Genomic DNA, 18,754 nt, shown 5'->3' with positions numbered 1-18,754 from the left:
CTGTATAAAAACTACTGTGGGTTATAGTTCTGGAGTGGGCATCAACAGGGACTTGCAACAGTTGGTCAAATAGTTGTGAAACAAGTACTGCATGACAGGGGGGTTATTCACAAAGTCAAGTAGTAGTTTTTCTGCCACTGCTGTGCTGTGAGCCCCTGTAGCTGTGATTAGGGACTAACTCATGTGAGAATAGCTCTGCTGAAAAATATATGCACTAGGATTGAGAGCAGAGGCCTTGGAGTCTGATCATTGTGAGGATGTAAGGCCTAATCTGTTTGACTTCTGTGCTTATTACTTCTGAGTATTCAAAATCAAAACATCAAAGAAAGTTGTCATGTTTTTCCCTGCTGGGGAAATGAATGAAGATTTGTTTTTGGGTTTTTTTTTGTGTGTTTTCTTTCTTTCTTTCTTTTTTTTTTTTTCTTCTTTTATTCCATTTTCTTTTTTAAGTTTCATTTGGCCTGAATGGTAGACTTTATCCAGGGGGCCCTTTTGAACAAAGTATAATTGAGTATAAATATAGCTGTAAGGGAACACCTGCTGTAAACACTGATAATTTTAGATGAGTATCTTTTGATTATATGAGTTTGGAGACACGTGTTAATAAGCTTTGACGAAATAGGGACTAGATGAGTGAAGACTGAGTTGTATCAGGTATTAAAATCCCAAGAAGTGTGTTTGGTCTTTGCAGCATAAAAGAGCAGAGAACTGATACCTTACTGCCTTCTGCTTTATGTGATTGGCAAAAAAAGAAAAAAAAAAAACTATTTTAGATTTCTGAATGCATGTCCTGATTTTCAAGGCATCTGAGCACTTGCAGTTCTTTCCTTTTTGATGCTAAAAATCTAAGTAGGCCATATAGATTTGTGCCTGGGTAATGCTCAATGCAAGCTGTAGATCTTATTTAGCACTGAGAACAGAAAATAGGTACAGAAAATCAGACCCTTGTTCTGGTGCAGGGTGATGCTGGGGAGCTTTAGTTTTATTCCTTCTATTGGTCTTGCAGAGGCTTAAAAGAGCATTAGAGTCAAACTGTGTTTAAGGAGAAACAGTGATAGCTCACTGAAGGAAACAGCAAGAGGGAGTAAATTTGGTACAGAGAACTTTGGCTCCACAATCACTGAAATATTCCAAGTAGTTCTTCAGCAATAGCCTTGCTTTTTCTTAGAGTGTTAGACTGGAACAGTTATTTATAGATCTATCACACACATATTTTTTTGTGGAAAATAAGGGAAAAGTAATGTGAAAATATGTCATTGCAAGGAAAACAATTTAGTGAGAAGTTGAGCTGGTTCTCCCCATTATTTATGTAGAATGGTGTTCAGAAAAGTATAGCCTGTTGGAAAGGACTCACTGTACTAAGATGCTCCTTCGAGCTTTCCATTTGAGATAGATTATCAGGAGTCTAATTTATGGCACTTAAAAAAAAAAATACAGGACAGGTAGAACAAGAAATCCTACCCATCTCACTGCGTTTCTTCCTTTCAATTTTTTTTTGTAATTCTTCTCTAAGTTACAAATGAAGGATTTCATTCTTTAGTGATATCTGCTTGATCTTTAAAGGGAAAGATCACCATGCTCTTAAACTAGATCTTTTGTTTCTGCCTCACTGAGCATAATTTGCACTTTTTAAGATCAGTCTGTGGAAGCATTTTGTTAAGAAATGTACTTGAAGACCTGTTAAATGTACTTGATACTGCATCAGAAGAATTACTTTCTTCTTTTCATAAGGGATGGGGATTTGGTGTTACACATGCAAAGCACTGAGTTTAAAATTGCTCTGTTCAGCTGGAAACTCCCTCATATTCATAGCTGAACAGTGCATGGATTCTAATTATTCCACTGAAACCTATTGAAATCCATCTTATTGAGAAATACTGTACTTATCAGTGAAGGCTGTCAGGATCTACTTTCTAAGGGTGAATGTTTTATTACTCATTATATTGAAGAAAACCACATTTGAGTATGATGGAGTTGTGATTGTTTTGGTGATGCTTTCCAAGAACAACAGATACAATGTTTCAGTTTAATTCTCTTTGAGATAAATAACTTCTGTCTTGGTAAAGTATTGTGCATCCCAGTAAGCGTCTGTTTTTCAAACATGGAAAATCATTTACTAACTTTTTTTATTTTTGTATTTTTTTTTCCTATTTCTCATAGATTTGGCAGGATTTTATGTTTGCTTGTGCACTGTATCCAACAGACCAGGATTACCTGGAATCAGTGAGAGCAGAAGTTTCTCATCAGGTATTTTGTCCATGTGATCTGTTTCTCATAGTCTAGTATTGACTGAGAGAACAATTTATGAGGGCTGCTCCAAAGGTAATGCCTTCTTATTATATTGGCCCATGTCATCAGAAGTGGATGTTAGTGGAATGGTAGTAGAGATGCAGCCTTCCTGCCCATACTCTGTTACTCATTGTTGCTGAGTAACAGATGGCAGCAGAGGGGCAGTATGGCACCTGACACGGAAGTGTGTATAAAGCAAAGGTGTGTCATTGAATTCCTCCATGTAGAAAAAATTATACTTGGTAACGTTGACTGATTCTTGTTGAATATTTATGGAGGCCAAGCAGTGGATGAGAGTACAGTGAGGTGGTGGGTGGTGTGTTTCAGCAATGGTGACAGCAGTGTGAAAGACAAGTCATGTTCCAGGTGGCCTTGCAGGTTTTTACAAATGCAGCACACAAGTTCTTATTCATTACTAGGGAAAATGCATAGCAACTGGTAGTGGTTCTGTTGAAAAAGTGTTTTGCGGCTGAGAATTTGCTCTATTAAATGGTATGAGTTCTTTATATCTGTTTTATTTTCAGTGAAAGTAAACAGGAGGCATTACTTTCAGAGGGACCTATGTATCTTCCCAGAAATTATTTGAAAGTATTTGTTAGTGTACGTTTAAGTAGCAGACATGAAATGTAACCATGCTCTTTAACTTGCTTATAGTAGCGAGGCAGAGGTATTGGCCTTCCTCATGTCCAAACTGCTCTCGAGGATGTTTAGAGTGAGCTCTAGTGATATTGACTTGTCATAGTACAGAATTTACCCTTTGTATGTGGCTGAATGGATGGGGATAGAGCTATGTGTGTGTATAGTAGATGTGTGCCAGGATATTAAGTATATAGAAGTTTGGGCCTGATCTGGAGCTGGCGGAAAAGTGGACAGACTGGATAAAAACATGGGACTTGTAGACACAGCATATGTAATATGCATGTGAACTTGTAATTAAAATAGTAACAAATAGATTACTAATACTGTTATTTTTAAGATAAATAATTTTGTTTGACTTCTGAAAATGAATTCTCTTTCAGATAAGGCGGTTAAAATCCCATCCATCAGTTGTCCTGTGGAGTGGTAACAATGAAAATGAAGCAGCAATTGCAAGCAACTGGTTCTCCATACCACATGCTGACAGAGAAGTCTATATCAAAGATTATGTGATGCTTTATGTGAAGAACATCAGAGAAATAGTTCTTGCTGTAAGTGATTTAAAAAAAAAAAAAAAAAAAAGTGGGGTGATATGGCTTGGCGAGATGTTTTAATGTTTGCAATTTGAGCAACTTGGGATTTCTGTGGTCTTTTTTTTGGTGTTTTTTTTTTTTGTTTGTTTGTTTGTTTCTGTTTTTGTTCTTGTTTTTTAAATAATATTTGAAAATGAAAATTAGCAAGCTGGTGAGGAACTGCACTTTCCAAGCTTGTGTAAGTTACTCTTTAAACTCAATGCTTCCTCAAAACGAGCCAAGAAATTGCTTTTGTCTTTAATGCCCTGTGATATGTAAGGATGACCTGAAAATGTAGACAGTCCTGCCTCCTTTTTCTTTGTCATTCAGTGCACTCCACAAATGCCTTCACTTGCAGTGGAGAAAAATCAACTTGCCCATTAATTAACCAAGATGATCAATTTCCTTTCCAGCATGATGTTACTGACTTCAAGGTAGAATAATACTAGTCTAACCTCTTTTGTTTCCAGGATGAAGTATATTTGATGTTATGAGGCTTCTTGATCTAAATTTTTCCTTGCACTAAGCTAGGCAATCAGTATGTACGTGACAGTGATGTTATTGCTTGTTACTAGAGGCCACTGACGTTGTCAAAGTAGTTGTACTCTGATTCATAGTATCTTTCTACTTGAAAGGTGGAGAAAAAGGGAAATAGTGAAAATGGGGCATAGGAGTGAAAGAACTTGCAAAAAAGGATCTGTTCTTGAGATGTTACATATTCTAAATGTTAATGGTGTCTTACAATCAACATGTTAAGCAGAAATATGGGTGTCTGTATTTCTTATTTTTTTTGAGCTTAGGGGTCAGTGCAGCAGTGCTGTGGTGCTTCTATCATTGGCTGCATGGCTTGGATGGCCAGAGTGTGTACCACAAAGTGAGGTATTCTGGCTTGGTAATGTTTTTTGTTACAGTTTACTTGTGTGTTATTTCTGTCAAGCCAGGGCACTCCTTTATTTTGAACCCATAGATTAAATATTTTGAGTGTCAGAAGGAACTGTACTAGTTAAATGATTTCAGATTCTGTACAATACGCCTCCACTATGAAAATGATCTACAAGAGCTGGGGCTGATCAGCCTGGAAAAGTCTCCAGGGAGACCTGGTCATGGCCTTTTGGTATTTAGAGGGGAGCTACAAGAAAGAAGGCGACAGACTCTTGAGCAGGACCTGTAGTGACAGGACAAGAAAAAATGGTTTCTAACTTAAAGGTTTAGGTTGGATGAAAGGAAAAAGTAAAGGTGGTGAGGCACTGAAACAGGTTACGCAGAGATGTGGCAGAAACCCTGTCCCTGGAGATATTCAAGGCCAGGCTGGACCAGGTTCTGAGCAATGAACCTGTTCATTGCAGAGGAGCTGGACTAGATGATCTTAAAGAGTTCCTTCCAACTCAAACAATTCTATGGTAATATAAACCAGCTGAGGAAATCTGCAACTGCTGACAGAACAGGACTCTATCACTTGAAAGACTTCTAAGTATGAGCTAAAGCCGTTGGGGAATTTAGGGTATCCCGTAACAAATTGTACTTCAGTTGATTGTTAATTACTCATGTCCAAAATATTGGAGAGGGATGGATCTATTCTTTCTTAAAACGAAACACATATCAAAGTGTCTGTATTGGAGACAATTGCTGTAACTTGTGACTGTGGTAATTCAGCCCTCTGTCTTACAAGTAGAGTGACAAATTATACCTGCAGAACAATTCCTTCAGTACTTTGTAGAGTACTGATAAAAGATGTTGTGCACTAAATCTGCCGAGATTATAAATAAATGCTGCTCTGAACAGTCTTAAGTGTAACCCCTGGTATAGTCTCATCTACTTTGATGTGCTGAGTCAGCCACAGCGACTAACCTGCAATGCTACTGTGCAGTCATTGGTAGCAGAATACCTTGGTTTTGTTGAGGCTAAATTTAGTTTATTTCTTAATAACAAAGTGGAAAAAATCATCATGGTATTGCTCCAAAAGCATGAGAAAAGCAATGATTTTACATAAAGAGGTCACAGTACTCAAATATTAATGTACTTTAGGTTTATTTTTCATGAGACACACTTTTAAATAGCTTTCATTAAGTATTTAGAAGTATATGAAGATAGCAAATCTCTTGATGTGAGGAAAAGAATCCCTTAGAACAGCAGAGCAAGCAATATCATGCCTAACTGTCTTCCAGGAAAAGGAATAAGAAGCTAATTAAGCTAGTAAACATGATGACTGTCGCAAAGAGGACTGTTTCCTAAATGGTGACTCAGAAATTTGGAAAAAAGCATGTTCTTCTTTGCCGTCTTCCTTTTCAAAATACATTCCAGATATTCATATATCAAAGCCAATCATTTTATGAGGAGTAGTGCTGATGTTTTGTGGTTTTTTGTTTTTTTTCCTAATCACAGGAAGATAGAAGTCGTCCTTTTGTTGTATCCAGTCCTACCAATGGTTTGGAGTCCATTAAAGAGGGCTGGCTCTCTAAGAATCCTTATGACACACATTATGGTGACACTCACTTTTATGACTACAGCAGTGACTGCTGGAACTGGTTAATGTATCCTAGAACTCGTTTTGCTTCAGAATATGGATTTCAATCCTGGCCATCTTTCAGTACGCTGGAAAAGGTAAGGCTGATCTTCTGAACCTTATTGTTCTCTCTGCTCTCATTTAGTGAGGGTAGTGAATCTCTTTCAAAAACAAACCAGAGCATCGAGACTGAAGCTAGGATAGTGTGAGGTGTGGTATGTGACAGGTGGGATGGAAGTGTGTAGTGTTGTGGAGGGAGGGGAGGAAACTGGACTGTATCCTTCCTCAGTGGTTGAAAAATTGGCTTTCTTGTTGCAAGAGAAACCAAGTTTAGTGCAATTAGGGATGTTTATTAGGACTGCCATAATAGAAACACTCGGGAATGGTCTTGAATATTTTTCTAATTAACTGAGTTGTAAAAATTATTTTCTATTTGAAACCATTAACTGGTACTTTCCTCCATTTAAACAGCTCAAGAATCTTGTATAGATTTAAATGTTAGGTTGCTGCCCAACCCTGGCTGCTAGCTTAATTCCAAGTGGACTTGTCTTACAGGACCTTCTTCCCTTGCATGTGATCTATAAAAGATAAGCAATATTATCACACGTTATAGTGAAACATCAGGTGGCTGTGCTTGATTGATGGGAGAATGTTAAGTGACTTCTAATTTTAATATTAGTTCTTTTTAATGTTTAGCTCAGTAACGATTACCTAGTGTGTTTCTGTGGCTGTGTCGGAGGTTTATTTAGGAATACAAAACCCACAACCAGTGCTGATTTGTGCTGAATTCTAACATTTATTAGTTCTAATTGCTTTTACCTATTTGTTTGCTTATATTCAATGCATAAAGAAAAAAAATACTGGAGAAGGTTTGATTTTGGTCTCCTATCAAGTCAAGATACTATGTACTGGTTGATTTTTCTAGTTCAAGAAGAGATGCATCATCCTGTTTGTCTGTCCATTTGTTCAGAGATGAATATCATGTTGATATGCATGCATCTGAAAGGAGTCCAAAATGTTCCTTTCAGTTTGCTGGGTTAAGTATATTATCTGAGACATAATCAGTATCATCATCCAAATTAACAAAAAGGAAAAATTTTCAATCTGACCTACAGTAGAACAAATTTAAATAAAACGTTACAGAGATTGTAATTATGATGAAAGCTTAACAGAAGTAGCTGTGTGAGCTATAATGTATTGTTGTCCTAAGTCGAAAAAAAGAACAAACAACTGTTTCATGTTAATTTGTTTCCAGAGGCAGATTATTGTAGCAGGTTTTGAATGTATGTTACTAGAATTTATAGCCCTGTTAGCTTTTGATATTTATTAGCCTGGAAGGAATATGGCTTCTTACTTTCGAACATACAAAATGCACATCTTTATGCCTATGTCTATTTGACTAGAGTATGTTCTTTCATCTCCATAAAGTGTTTCTCATTTACCGTGAGCCCAAATTAACCGTTGAGGTCATGTGGTCACACTCAGTCATAGGACAAATAACTGTAATGCTACTGAGCCTTTTGAGCAGGTTCAAAAGCACTTTCTATTTTCAGGTGTTCGTACAAAGAGTACAAGCAAACAGAGGTACTGACTAAAACATCTTGCTTGACTGCATGAGGTGCTGTAAAAATATGTTGCCTACTTTAATGGTTTTGAGTGGTGCCAGAGGACTGTCATAAATACCTTTTCCTGAATAACCTGTCAATCATCATTCAGACATTTAACTTATGTTTTTAACAGGTTTCCTCCAGGGAGGACTGGTCATACACAAGCAATTTCTCTCTCCATCGACAGCACCATGAAAATGGCAATGATCAGATGCTTCAACAGATTGGGTATCATTTCAAGCTTCCCCAGACTACAGATCCCATAAAAAAGTTCAAAGATATGATTTACCTCACTCAGGTAACAGTGATATCTTCAGTATGAGTAGCTGTTCGTATTCATTCAAATAGTTACTATTAGTAGTTGAAACTGGACCTAATCTGTTAGTTAATGTTCAATCATACAGAAACAATTTCTGTACTGGAGTACTGGAGAGTCCTGTATGAATTGGAACAGGCTTGTCTATCAATTGCTGTAGAGAATGCAGTTTCAACAAAGAAGAACTGGTATACTTGGAGAATTTTGCAGAAGCTGGCTTAGTCAGGAGAAAGTTAGCTGTGTGTGCTATCTTGATCTCTGTCCCCTGCATTGCACACTTACAGTGCTGGCTGGGATGCAGACATACTGGTCTTACATGGTAGACTTCCTGGGACTGCTGTGCTAGTCCCTGTTTTAGATAAAGTACATTTTGCTTTTCATGTGGCCCATGGAGGCATATTGCTTCTATTTTTGCCATAAGGAATACATTAGCTTTTGAAACAAAATTATTTGTAGAGGCTGTAGTTGTCTGTGAGATCATCAGTAGCTTTTATTTTGTTGTGGTCTGAACTATTTTTATTATTTTGTTGTTGTTCAAATTAATAGGTTGTGTTTTGCTTTTCCTCTGAAGTAGTTTTTGCCTCACACTTGCTTTTTTTCCTTGCAATTTCTATGTGACTTATAGATGATAATATTAAGCAAGTCTGAGGTGCTGTTACTTTTTTGTTGTGTTCCAAGAATTTCAGAAATGCTCTTGATGGGAATAACCAGATTTGACAAAGTTTTTGATGTTTGAGAGCTGCTGTCAGCAAGTTTTATATAAAACCGAAACAGCTGGTGAACTTTAAGCACCGATGACAAGAGAACAAGGATAGATGATGCTGTGAAAGTGAAAGCAGGGGTAAAACTTTCACAGTGAGGTCCTGACTCAGAAAGCCATATGAGTTTCTGCAGGGTGAAGTCTATAGAGGCTTTATGAACAAGTTAAGCAATTTTAGAACACCAGAATTGCAAAAAACAACGATGAGAATAAAGCTGGCTCTCATAGTTAACTAGAAGGATAATCTTTATTCTTTAGGACAGCTCAAAGGTAACTTTTTCCTTCATTTTGTGACTTCTTTAATAAATCCCCATCCTAGCTAATACTCTTTGTGATGAAAATAACTGGTTATTTAACTTCTATTGAGAACCTGGCTAATGCATGGTTATGGAAAGTGTTCTTTAAAGATCAGATGGAAAAGTTGGGAAAAATGTGAATGCAGGTGAGAAAAGATTGCTCTTTGGGTGCACAGTGTTGAATGTATAAAGGGTATTTGTGTCTGAAGGTATGTGCTCTTGCTGTGAAGTCTGTGTTATACATATTTTGAAAGTAAAGTACAATAGAATAACTTTTTTTTAATGTATTTGACACAAGGTGATGCAGGCTCAATGCGTAAAGACAGAAACTGAATTTTATCGTTCTAGTCGAAGTGAAATAATCAAGGGAGAAGGGCACACAATGGGAGCTCTGTATTGGCAACTCAATGACATCTGGCAGGCCCCTTCATGGTCTTCCTTGGGTAAGTTTTGCAACAATCTGATAAAACATACGAACCAGTCCTTGATTTCCTCAACCAAGGAAATATCAGAATAAGAAGTAAGGTTCTGCGGTCTCTCTTGGCTGACTTTGCACACTTTGTTTCCGTCCATCCTTTAGAAGTGCTTTCTAGAAGAGTATTTTATAGAATCATCCTGCAAGTCTACCAGAGAGGATAAGGAAAGAAGCAATTCTTTATTATGGAAGTTTTGCTGCGGACGTTCAGATTTAGTAGCCACCAACTTATAGCCATGTTCTGGAAAGGTTTGGTTTAGAGAATTTAAAATCATATGCAACTCCTAATTCTTAAAACATGCTTTTCACACTTCTCCTAAAGAAATAAGGAAATCATTGAAGACTGATAAAGCTGTCTACTAGGAAACAGTGATAGTTAACACTAGGGGTACAACCTCACTTTCCAAACAAATGTATGAGTTTTTTTGTTTTTGTTGGTTTTTTTTTTCCTCTTGGAAATTTATGAGAAGTTCTGTTTCCAGAAGGGCCTGGAAATCCCTGATTATTCTGGTTGACTCAGCTGTACAAAGGTGCACCCACTCACCTTGTGTGAGAATAGACTGAGCAGAATAGGGAAGAGTAAGAAGGAACACCTATATATAAAATTATGCTTTGTACAGTTGTAATTTGGTGATTTTATTCTCCCTTCCTCCTGTGGTAAAACAATGAGAACAGGTCCCTTCAGTAGGCACTAGTGCATTGTCAAAAACCTATGGAACCATGATCCTGTCCTTAGAAAGACTGGACATACTATCTAGCAGTTAGGCATCTAGATTTCTTCTGTAGTCAGTTGGAAGAGATGGTTATTGTGTCCTCCGCTGTCCCATAAGTGGAATGAATTATTTTGCTTTTCATAGTACTTCATATGACATCTCTCACCCAGCGCATAGCTCTGTGGAAGTTCTTCGTAGGAAAAGACCCAAACCACTAGTTGTGGTTTGGTTTCTAACTTAATGTCAGGTGAGTTGAATCACACTTTGCGACTTAATCATTCAGTTAATATGCTATTTAGCTGGACTACACATGATATGATATACATATTCTTTTTAGAACATAGGAGTGGAGTAAGGAGGCATATGAAAAGGTAACTCAATTAGGCAGTAAGAAATAGGGAAGGAATGTGTGGTAGGAGAGAAGTGGCTGTGTTTCATATTCTGAATGTTTTGTCTGGAAATTATTTTGAAATGGAGATGCTGTTCAATGACAGTAAAACAGGACTTCAATTTTATTTTATTTTTTATTCTAGTCTTAGTTATTTGTCAAATACTCTGTTTCTGAAAATATTTCCTTAAGAATTTTGTGTGTGGTGAAATATGAATGGACTAGAAAAAGCCAGGAGGTAATGTGATGTTCTTGATCTGTCCTTAGAAAAAAAAAATAATGCCATTTGGCCTTGTTTCAGAAACTTGGCTTACCCCACCTCCCCTGTCTTACTTTTAGTCCTCTGGGAGTTGTTTGTACCTCTCACTTTTTATATATTCATCTAGTACGGAACAGCCACCAACAGTGAAAAACAAAGCAGTAGAAGAAGAAAACTATTTTATTTACAGGGGTCCGACTATAGAAGTCTTCTTTCTGGACTTATATGAGGAAAGAATATCATAATGCTCATTTTTGTGACTCTAGCAATGACTAATTAGACTTTCAGTGGCTCAGAATAAAGAAAGATGCTTGAAAAAATGTATTTTTGTAAAGACAGAGGTGTTTTGATAGATGAAGTGATTGTGAAGACCATAAATATGTATTCTCAAGTAGGAGCTGATGTCATTGTAGAAAATACATCAAATACTTGAATTATTCATGTGTTGTTGAAGTTAGCTTACAGAAAAGAAGCTTAGCAGAGAAGCAGCTGTCCCTTTGTTTTGTTCTGTTTCCTCAGTGGAATGAGGAAAGGTTTAATATTCATTTAATTAAGCAGTGTAGTAGAGGGATTTTTTGAAATGCTAATAGCTGAAATTATGCAAAACTTCAGATAAATTAGTTTTATTTGCACTTCAAAAACATGTTTCTGCATCTTGGCACAGTGGTGTCACCGAATTCCTCTTATTTAAATCTGCTACTTCACAGAGTCCCATGGAAGTGGTTGTATAATTTCCTGTACCAAGCGGAAATGTTTCCTCATGAAACGGGGAGCAGATATCGCCTTTCACATCACCTTCTTAATGTTTAGTAGGAATAAAATGCAAACAGTGCAGTATTTCTGTCAACTGTTCAGAATTTAAGAGGTTATACTACAGCTGGGTTTTGTTTGTTTGCACCTTGTTCTCAGTCCTGCAATGAGTGTAAAAAATTTCTGGGAACAGCCAGAAAGGTTGGTGACATCTCTTTGCAAACCTAATTTTGGTTTCCTTTACTGGAGTTCAGTTTGACAAAAAGTGCAGACCTGTGTTATTATCTGGAAAAAAAATGGGAAACTTGGTTTTCTTCTAGAACCCATTTAATTGTTGGGGGAGAAGGAGAAGGAAAGCCACTCCAGGGCTGATTTAGCTAACTTTGGGTTGTTGCCTTTGTTAGGCATACCTGTAACAGGAAGGTTTAGACCCAGAAATATCTCAGGATAGCTATTTGATGTCCAGATTTCTGCCATTTATTTTTGGAGCAGGAGGAGTATTTCATATGCAGCTTGCCTAATTTTTAAATCAATAAATGTGACTCTGTGATGAGCTGAAAAATGCACTTTTCTATCAGTGAGTTTCTGTACTGTGTGAAGTTACTTTGACGATAGTATTACCAAGATTCTACTGCTGGAAAAGTTACCTTTGAAAGTCTCTTTCTGTGTGAACATGCTCCAGCAGTGTAGCTTTGTTCATCAAGTGGCTGTAGGCTTTTTTGGGAAAGCATATATCAACCTTAAAAAGCTAATCTCAGGTTTGCAAACACATTAAAACAATAGCTATAGTAGTTGAGCCCTAGAATGAGTTTTGATACGGTAAATTTTTTTAAGTGTTTGGCTTATTTGCTGCTGTTTGCTGATTGTAGATTTCTTTTTATTTTTTCTTGTTTGCTTGGTTGTTTTCTCCCTGCAAAGGCATAATGCCAAGTTTACTCTGTATTGTTTTCTCCACAGTACCAGTTATCTGAGGATCTCTGTATTTACTGACTAGGTAGAAAACCTGTTTTTCCTTTCAGTAGCTTTTGTAGTGTGGTTGCATAAAGAAAATCAGTCAGGAATGAAGGCACAGGGGAAATGGAGGGTCAGGCCCAATAGAGGATAAATAGGAATTTATAATATGCTAACTTACAGAAACTGCTTTACTTCAATTACGTTGTTTGTTGTTGTACTTAAGACAGCAGAAGTCTAGATTTTCATCATGTAAATTAAACTGAAGGAAAAAGCTCAAGTCAGCTGGCACTGGAAACCTCAGCCCATTTTGGGCATATTGTCTGTGCTCATGGAGGGCTCTGTCTGAGGCCTACAGAGAAAAGCATCTGTTGCACAACATTTGAAATTCCTTAAAGTCTTGTGGCAGTCCTGAAGGCTTCCAAGATTTCAGACCCTCCCAGAGCCTGGGCTAGGGTACATTGTTCGTTTTTCATACAAGGGTGGCTGCTATTATTTTTCAAATAAGATACTGGCCTATTTTGGTGTGTTTTAGGTAAGCCATTCCCAGACCAAACCTCTAATCTGTCCATGCTTTATGGCCCACAGAAATAATTTGATTTGGAGGAATTGCACTTCAGACCAGCAATGCTTTCTACCAGGAGCTGTTCTGGGAGTGAAACAACATGGCTTTGTTCATGTGCTGAGTGGCATCAATATGCTCACTATGTTCATCGGTGCAGTAAACTGCCTGTTTTGAAGAAACTGTACAGCCTCTCCTAATATAATTTTTCAGGCTTTGTCTCTTCAGTTTGCCTGAATACAATTAACATGAATGCCATTGTTGTTTTGTTGGCAACAGTCTGATCTTATAACAATTTTATATGACTTTTCCAGGCAGATTCAAGTTTTCTTGTCTGTTCACCCATCTAAGCTGATTGTGAGCTTGTTTAAAACAAGGTGATATGCAGGGTACTGAGCTGGAGCTAATGCACTTTGTTCTCCAAGGAGCTCATTCATGTGTGTGTGGAGTGCAGGCTGAACATGTTCAGGTCTGCCTATGAAAGCCACAGACACACCAGACACACCCTTTCTGGACCTACATTGCTCTGGATATGAAGTTCTTAATTATGAGGTGTTCACAAGCAAAAAACACTGGGGTGTTACTGGGAATAATTTTTCAGCATCCCTGAGCTTCAAATCTACCATATAAAACAACCAGGAAAAAAAAAAAAAGATTTCTAAGTTTTTTTTTGAATGAAAAAATGCATCTGACTTGCTGTTTTTAGTGCTATTTCAAAAACAGTTGAGCAAAGAGAATGAGAATGCTGACAGAAGATGCAAGGTAGAAAATAAACAGAGAAAGAAATGTTTCAAAATGTTTGTGTGGCAGTGTTTCATCTGGCAAAGTTACTCTCTTTGGAGAGGAGACAGAGTTTATCATTTTTTCTCTGTTAATGACAGACTGTCAAAATATTAGAAGTAATGAGTTATAGTTTTCCTCTAAACAGGTGAAGCAAACTGACTTATCTCCAGCATGTCTTCAGTAAATCCCATACACTGAGCTTTATTTCTAGACCTTGTCAAATTCATTTTGCCAAACTTGGAGCTGTCCTTAGTTTGAGTTCTTGGGCTTCATTGCTTCTGGCCTTCTAAGGAAGAACTGAAAGGAGAACTGAGAGAAAGGGGAGAGGGAGATTAGGCAGACTGCTGTGTCTGTCTCCTTACTATGTTGGGTGTTGGTGGCAATGCCACTAATGCCTGTGTCTTTGCATGTATTCTCAACAACACAGAAGGTGTAGCTACTTGCTTAACATGTACTATGCTATGTCAGTTCTGTTAAGGTCTCTCGTGTTTGAGCTTTCCTTAATTGAATGACAGAGAATCAATGGTAGGACTAAAACTTTTTTAAAAAATTTTGACTTTTTGGAAAAGCTCAGGAAAAATGTTTAAAGAGCATCAAATTCATTCCAGAGGAGAGCCATGCCTGGAAGGAAACCAGATTAACTTTTGTTGTCCTCTTTACCTGATAGGGTGAAAACTGGAGGGGACGTTATGCTGCTACAGCAGCACCAGATAGCAAAAGAAGGTATTGTGTGCCAGGGTGAAGTTGTTTTTTTTCTGAATCTTTCTCCCTATTAACCCTTTCCCAGAGTATGGTGGAAAGTGGAAACTGCTCCATTATTTTGCCCAAAACTTCTTTGCCCCACTGCTGCCTGTGGCCTATGAAGATAACGGTGTGTTGCACATCTATGGTGTCTCAGACTTTCACACAGACCACAAGCTGACTTTAAAGGTAAGTGACACCCCTTCACTTACTCTCAATGTCTCTTGCTAGAGAATGTCAGCTACTGAATACAGGAACGAACGCACCTTCATATAGATGAACTTCTATAAGTCCATTCCCTTACTCAACAGGATGCAATTTACTTGTGAACAAAGAAGGTCTCATAGTTGAAGTGGCAATTGGTGGCCATGAATTAATAGTGAGTGTGAAGTAACTGAATTTAAAATCTTTGGCTTTAGGAGAACTACTTCTAAAACCTCCACCCTGGATATGGGGAGAACTGATTTCAGGCTGCCTAATAGTATCCTGGGAGATGACTTTTGAAGCCATTGGACTCCGTCAGTGATGGTCACTTCTTAAGTATCACCTTCTGTGAGCACAGGAACAGGCAATTCCAAACTGCTTGACATCAAGCAGGTGGGGCAGAAGCCTGGCTTGGCTGAACAAGGATCTTCTATAACTTAGAAAAGTTCTAGAAATAGAAGGTGTATGGCTGCTGGAACCAAGATCGGGCAACATGGGAAGACTATAGGGATGCTGTTTGCTGGGAGAACATTTGTGTGGCCAGAGCTCAGTTAGAGCCGAAGATGAGTTATGTCAGATAACTCTGAGCAACTTTAGGAAATCCATTTATTTGCCTTTTCAAATCAGGTAGAGGAACTTGAATGAAAGAAAGAAGCCAACAAATTAGTCACTTAATAACTCCATTTTCCAGCACACCCCTGACAGAAACTAGCAACCTTTTCCTCTCAGGGAGCCTAGAGGTTTAAAACACCAACATAACAAACTTTTAAGGTGAGAAGAGTAACAGATCCAGACAGACTGACTGCAACATACATGTCTGTTAGGTTATGTAATGGTATTATTATTCAATATTGATTGTTTAAATCTTTTCTTGTAGAGTTTCTTCCTATTAGAGGTGGAAATCATCTGATACTGTCAGAAGAATATCTCTTCCAATGAGTACCAGGAAATCTAGGATGATGGGTTGTTTTTGCAGATGTAACTTTTCTTGTGCTAAGCTTTGTGGTGTTTGAACAGGTCATTGTGAATTCCTGGAGTTCTCTGGAGCCAGTATGCACACTTGCCAAAGATGGTGTGACTGTTAAAGCACAAAGTGCTTTTTCCATCTACAAGGAGCCCATAAATGCCTTGCTGGAAAGATGCAGAAATTGTACCAGGAAAAGCTGTGTTGTTTCTTTTTACCTTGTGGGAGAAGATGGAATCCAGAGTCCAATAAATCATCATTTCCTTTCATCCCTGAAGGACGCTGTAGGATTGGAAAAGACACAACTTAGTGTAAGCCATGTTAAATTCCTGTTTTGGTTTTGCTGATCCAAGTATTTTGAGTTGTTTACCTCTTTTAGTTTCTGCTTCCACTCAGTGCTCTGTCTCCTTAGCTGCAGTAATTTAGCTTCTATGCAGAGGAGTTAAAATCACGTGTTTTTTTTCTGTCACCACTATCTGTATCTGAGTAACACTGTTTCTCTGTGTGTGTGTTTGTTGTTGGTTCTTTTTGTTTTGTTTTTTAAATAATGAAGTCCCCATTTCATTTGTTTTGTCTGTCTTTCACATTACTGCTGTAGCATTGCTCCCTTCATTCTTCTTGTCTCCAGACAGCACATAGCATTGTGGCAAAGTGTTTTTTGGCTTGAAAACATCAATGTAGGTTGGTACTAGGTCAAGGTTGAGTGTGGAGTACATTAGTGTCAACAGTATTTCTTCTTGCAGTGCTCGAGCTTTTTTACGTCAGTGTAACATTGCTAATATGCAATATTGCATACTCATTTCCTTGTTCTGCAAATCCCTGCCCTCCTGACATGGGGATAAGATTTGCCTAACAGTGGTTGTTTCATAATATCTGTAAGGTGTGGCAGTCTTCTGAACAGACAAAAAAGCATTGAAATTTTCCATGATGTTTGCTTACTCCATTTACTGCTTTTCCCTGCATTTCTCCTGTTCCTTGCAAACTTACTTCTATGAAAGTATATGCAGGCTTGCTCTCTCTGTGTGTACGTACTCTTGCACACACACACATTTGGATAAGCTTCACTTTTTAGTATGTAAATCGTACTGCAAAATTCTTAGTCAGCAGAGTGGCTGAAAGGGGACCCGTGTGTTCTCACATGTGGCTTCCAGGCTGCAGCCTTTCTCTTTAGTGCTAAACTAAACAAGGGGAGAATAGAGGTCTTTAATCTCTTTAAATCTAGACCAGCATAATTGCTTTACAAAGAGAAAATAGGATAGGTTTTCCCCTCTTATCTCTTTGATGGCAGCAGGGCCTGCATTCTGAGTATACAAAGGAAAGAAACCAGCCTGTTATTTATTTATTTTTTTCAGCTGGTGGCACTATCTGCAGTTTGAGTCATGCTGGGTTTTCTGTTGGTTTGGGGTTTGTTTGTTTCTTTGTTTTTTGTTTTTTTTTTTTTTGTTTGTTTTGAGGATGACATCACCAATAATAAAAGCTCTGCAACTGGAGCACTGCTGGGGAAATTTCATGCCTTTTTCCCATGGTTGTGTTGTCTCTGCAGGAGCAGCCAGTCGGGATAGCTAGCACGGATAAATGCGGAGTAGTTATTTTAAGAACATATGCAGCTGTGATTTAAAAAGTATTTCTGTTTCATAAGGTGGTGCTTCTATACATAGTTACTAATAATCCAACTGGACTTTCAAATATATTGCTAATCCAAGTGCTACCCTTCATAGTGTTGTTTACTGTTTCTTCCGTAGGCACAAAATACAAACCACATGTACTTTTTCTCAAAAATTGAGTTGTTTTCTTTTAAGCAGGATGTATTTTTTGCATTGTTTGCTCTCTACATCTTGGTATTTAAAAGCGATGTAGCACAACGTTTCTTGACAGGGAGTGGAGACCGCTCCATGAAAATACATCCTGGTTGTGCTTTTAAGCCTAAGAGATTAACTACTGATAGAACTTCATATTAGGCCTTGTTCTGATATTTCACAACATAGCTGCCTTTGCAATGTAGCATAAGGGCTTCACTGCCCTATTCCTATAGAAGAGGTGACCTTTTGTGTTGCTTTACCATCTTTTGCATCTATGTGTTTCTAATACTGATGTAATCAGAAAAACCAGCTACTTTAGAGCATAAATTTGTGGTTATATGCAAAGTACGTAGGAAAAGGGGGAACTCCACAGAAAATCATCACAGTAAGATTAGGATACGGGTTCTGAGTATCGATCATATTACTGTTTATTTGGTAATTTTCAAAAGAAGATAGTAAATTGAAAACACTCCTTAGCATTTGTCACAGTCTGTGTTATTCTGAAGAAAAGCTATAATCGGCATTTGCAGTTTTTGCATGGTTGTTATGTATTTGACCTTTTAGTTCCAGAATGCATTTCATTAGTAGAACAGGAAAATAACTTTAATCAAATGCGTTTTTTCAGTCTGTTTTAATCACAACTTCTTCACAGTTTGAGTGTAACTGGCTGTTCTTAGTAAGTATGTTTTTCATTTTTCTTTCTTTTTTTTTCTTCCAGGCCACTGTATCCCAACAAGATGATGTCTATATATTTGATTTGCAGACTACTGCAATTGCTCCATTTGTTACTCTGGATGTAGGGAGCATAAAGGGCAGGTTTAGTGATAACGGTTTCCTCATGATGGAAAAGAAGAAAGTGGTTATTTTTTATCCTTGGGAGCCTACCAGTGTTGAAGAACTAGAAAAGTCGTTCACCTTGACTTCTTTGATGGACGTTGCCTGATGATTTTGTTCCAGATGACAAGACAGGGAGAGGAAAATCTCAGAAGAATTTGACTGTAGTTGAGGTGACCTGCGAGATGAGATGACTGAATGTTTTGTTCTGTGATGTGTGAATTTTAACTGCTGGTTCAATGTAAAAGATACCAACAACACAGCTTGCTTTTAATATGTCTGATGCATTGAAAGTAAGGCTTTCTCAGGTGATTGGAGAATTACAACCCACACAAAATGGGAGGGCTTAGTT

General features: G+C 37.8%; 1 protein-coding gene across 16 annotated transcripts in view; it reads left to right on the top strand.

Annotated features, from left to right (window-relative positions):
• The window catches only part of MANBA (mannosidase beta), a 51,150-nt gene that overhangs the window by 31,321 nt on the left and 1,075 nt on the right, over positions 1-18,754 (top strand). For 11 of the 16 annotated variants that reach the window (XM_085547157.1, XM_085547153.1, XM_085547156.1 and 8 more), the window contains 8 exons: positions 2,161-2,247; positions 3,309-3,476; positions 5,880-6,098; positions 7,741-7,905; positions 9,278-9,422; positions 14,648-14,790; positions 15,823-16,080; positions 18,287-18,695. In XM_085547157.1, the coding sequence (XP_085403283.1) occupies positions 2,161-2,247; positions 3,309-3,476; positions 5,880-6,098; positions 7,741-7,905; positions 9,278-9,422; positions 14,648-14,790; positions 15,823-16,080; positions 18,287-18,511 (1,410 nt within the window). In that variant the 3' untranslated portion in view covers positions 18,512-18,695. Of the gene's footprint in view, positions 1-2,160; positions 2,248-3,308; positions 3,477-5,879; positions 6,099-7,740; positions 7,906-9,277; positions 9,423-14,527; positions 14,791-15,822; positions 16,081-18,286; positions 18,696-18,754 lie in introns of those variants that run through there. The other 5 variants (XR_004307055.2, XR_014945955.1, XR_014945956.1 and 2 more) reach the window with 4 other exon arrangements.

Source organism: Coturnix japonica, chromosome 4 (genome assembly GCF_054131305.1).
Source record: "Coturnix japonica strain WE chromosome 4, WE-NBRP24, whole genome shotgun sequence".
NCBI classification, from domain to species: Eukaryota; Metazoa; Chordata; class Aves; order Galliformes; family Phasianidae; genus Coturnix; species Coturnix japonica.
This window is presented reverse-complemented; position numbering and strand designations above follow the sequence as displayed.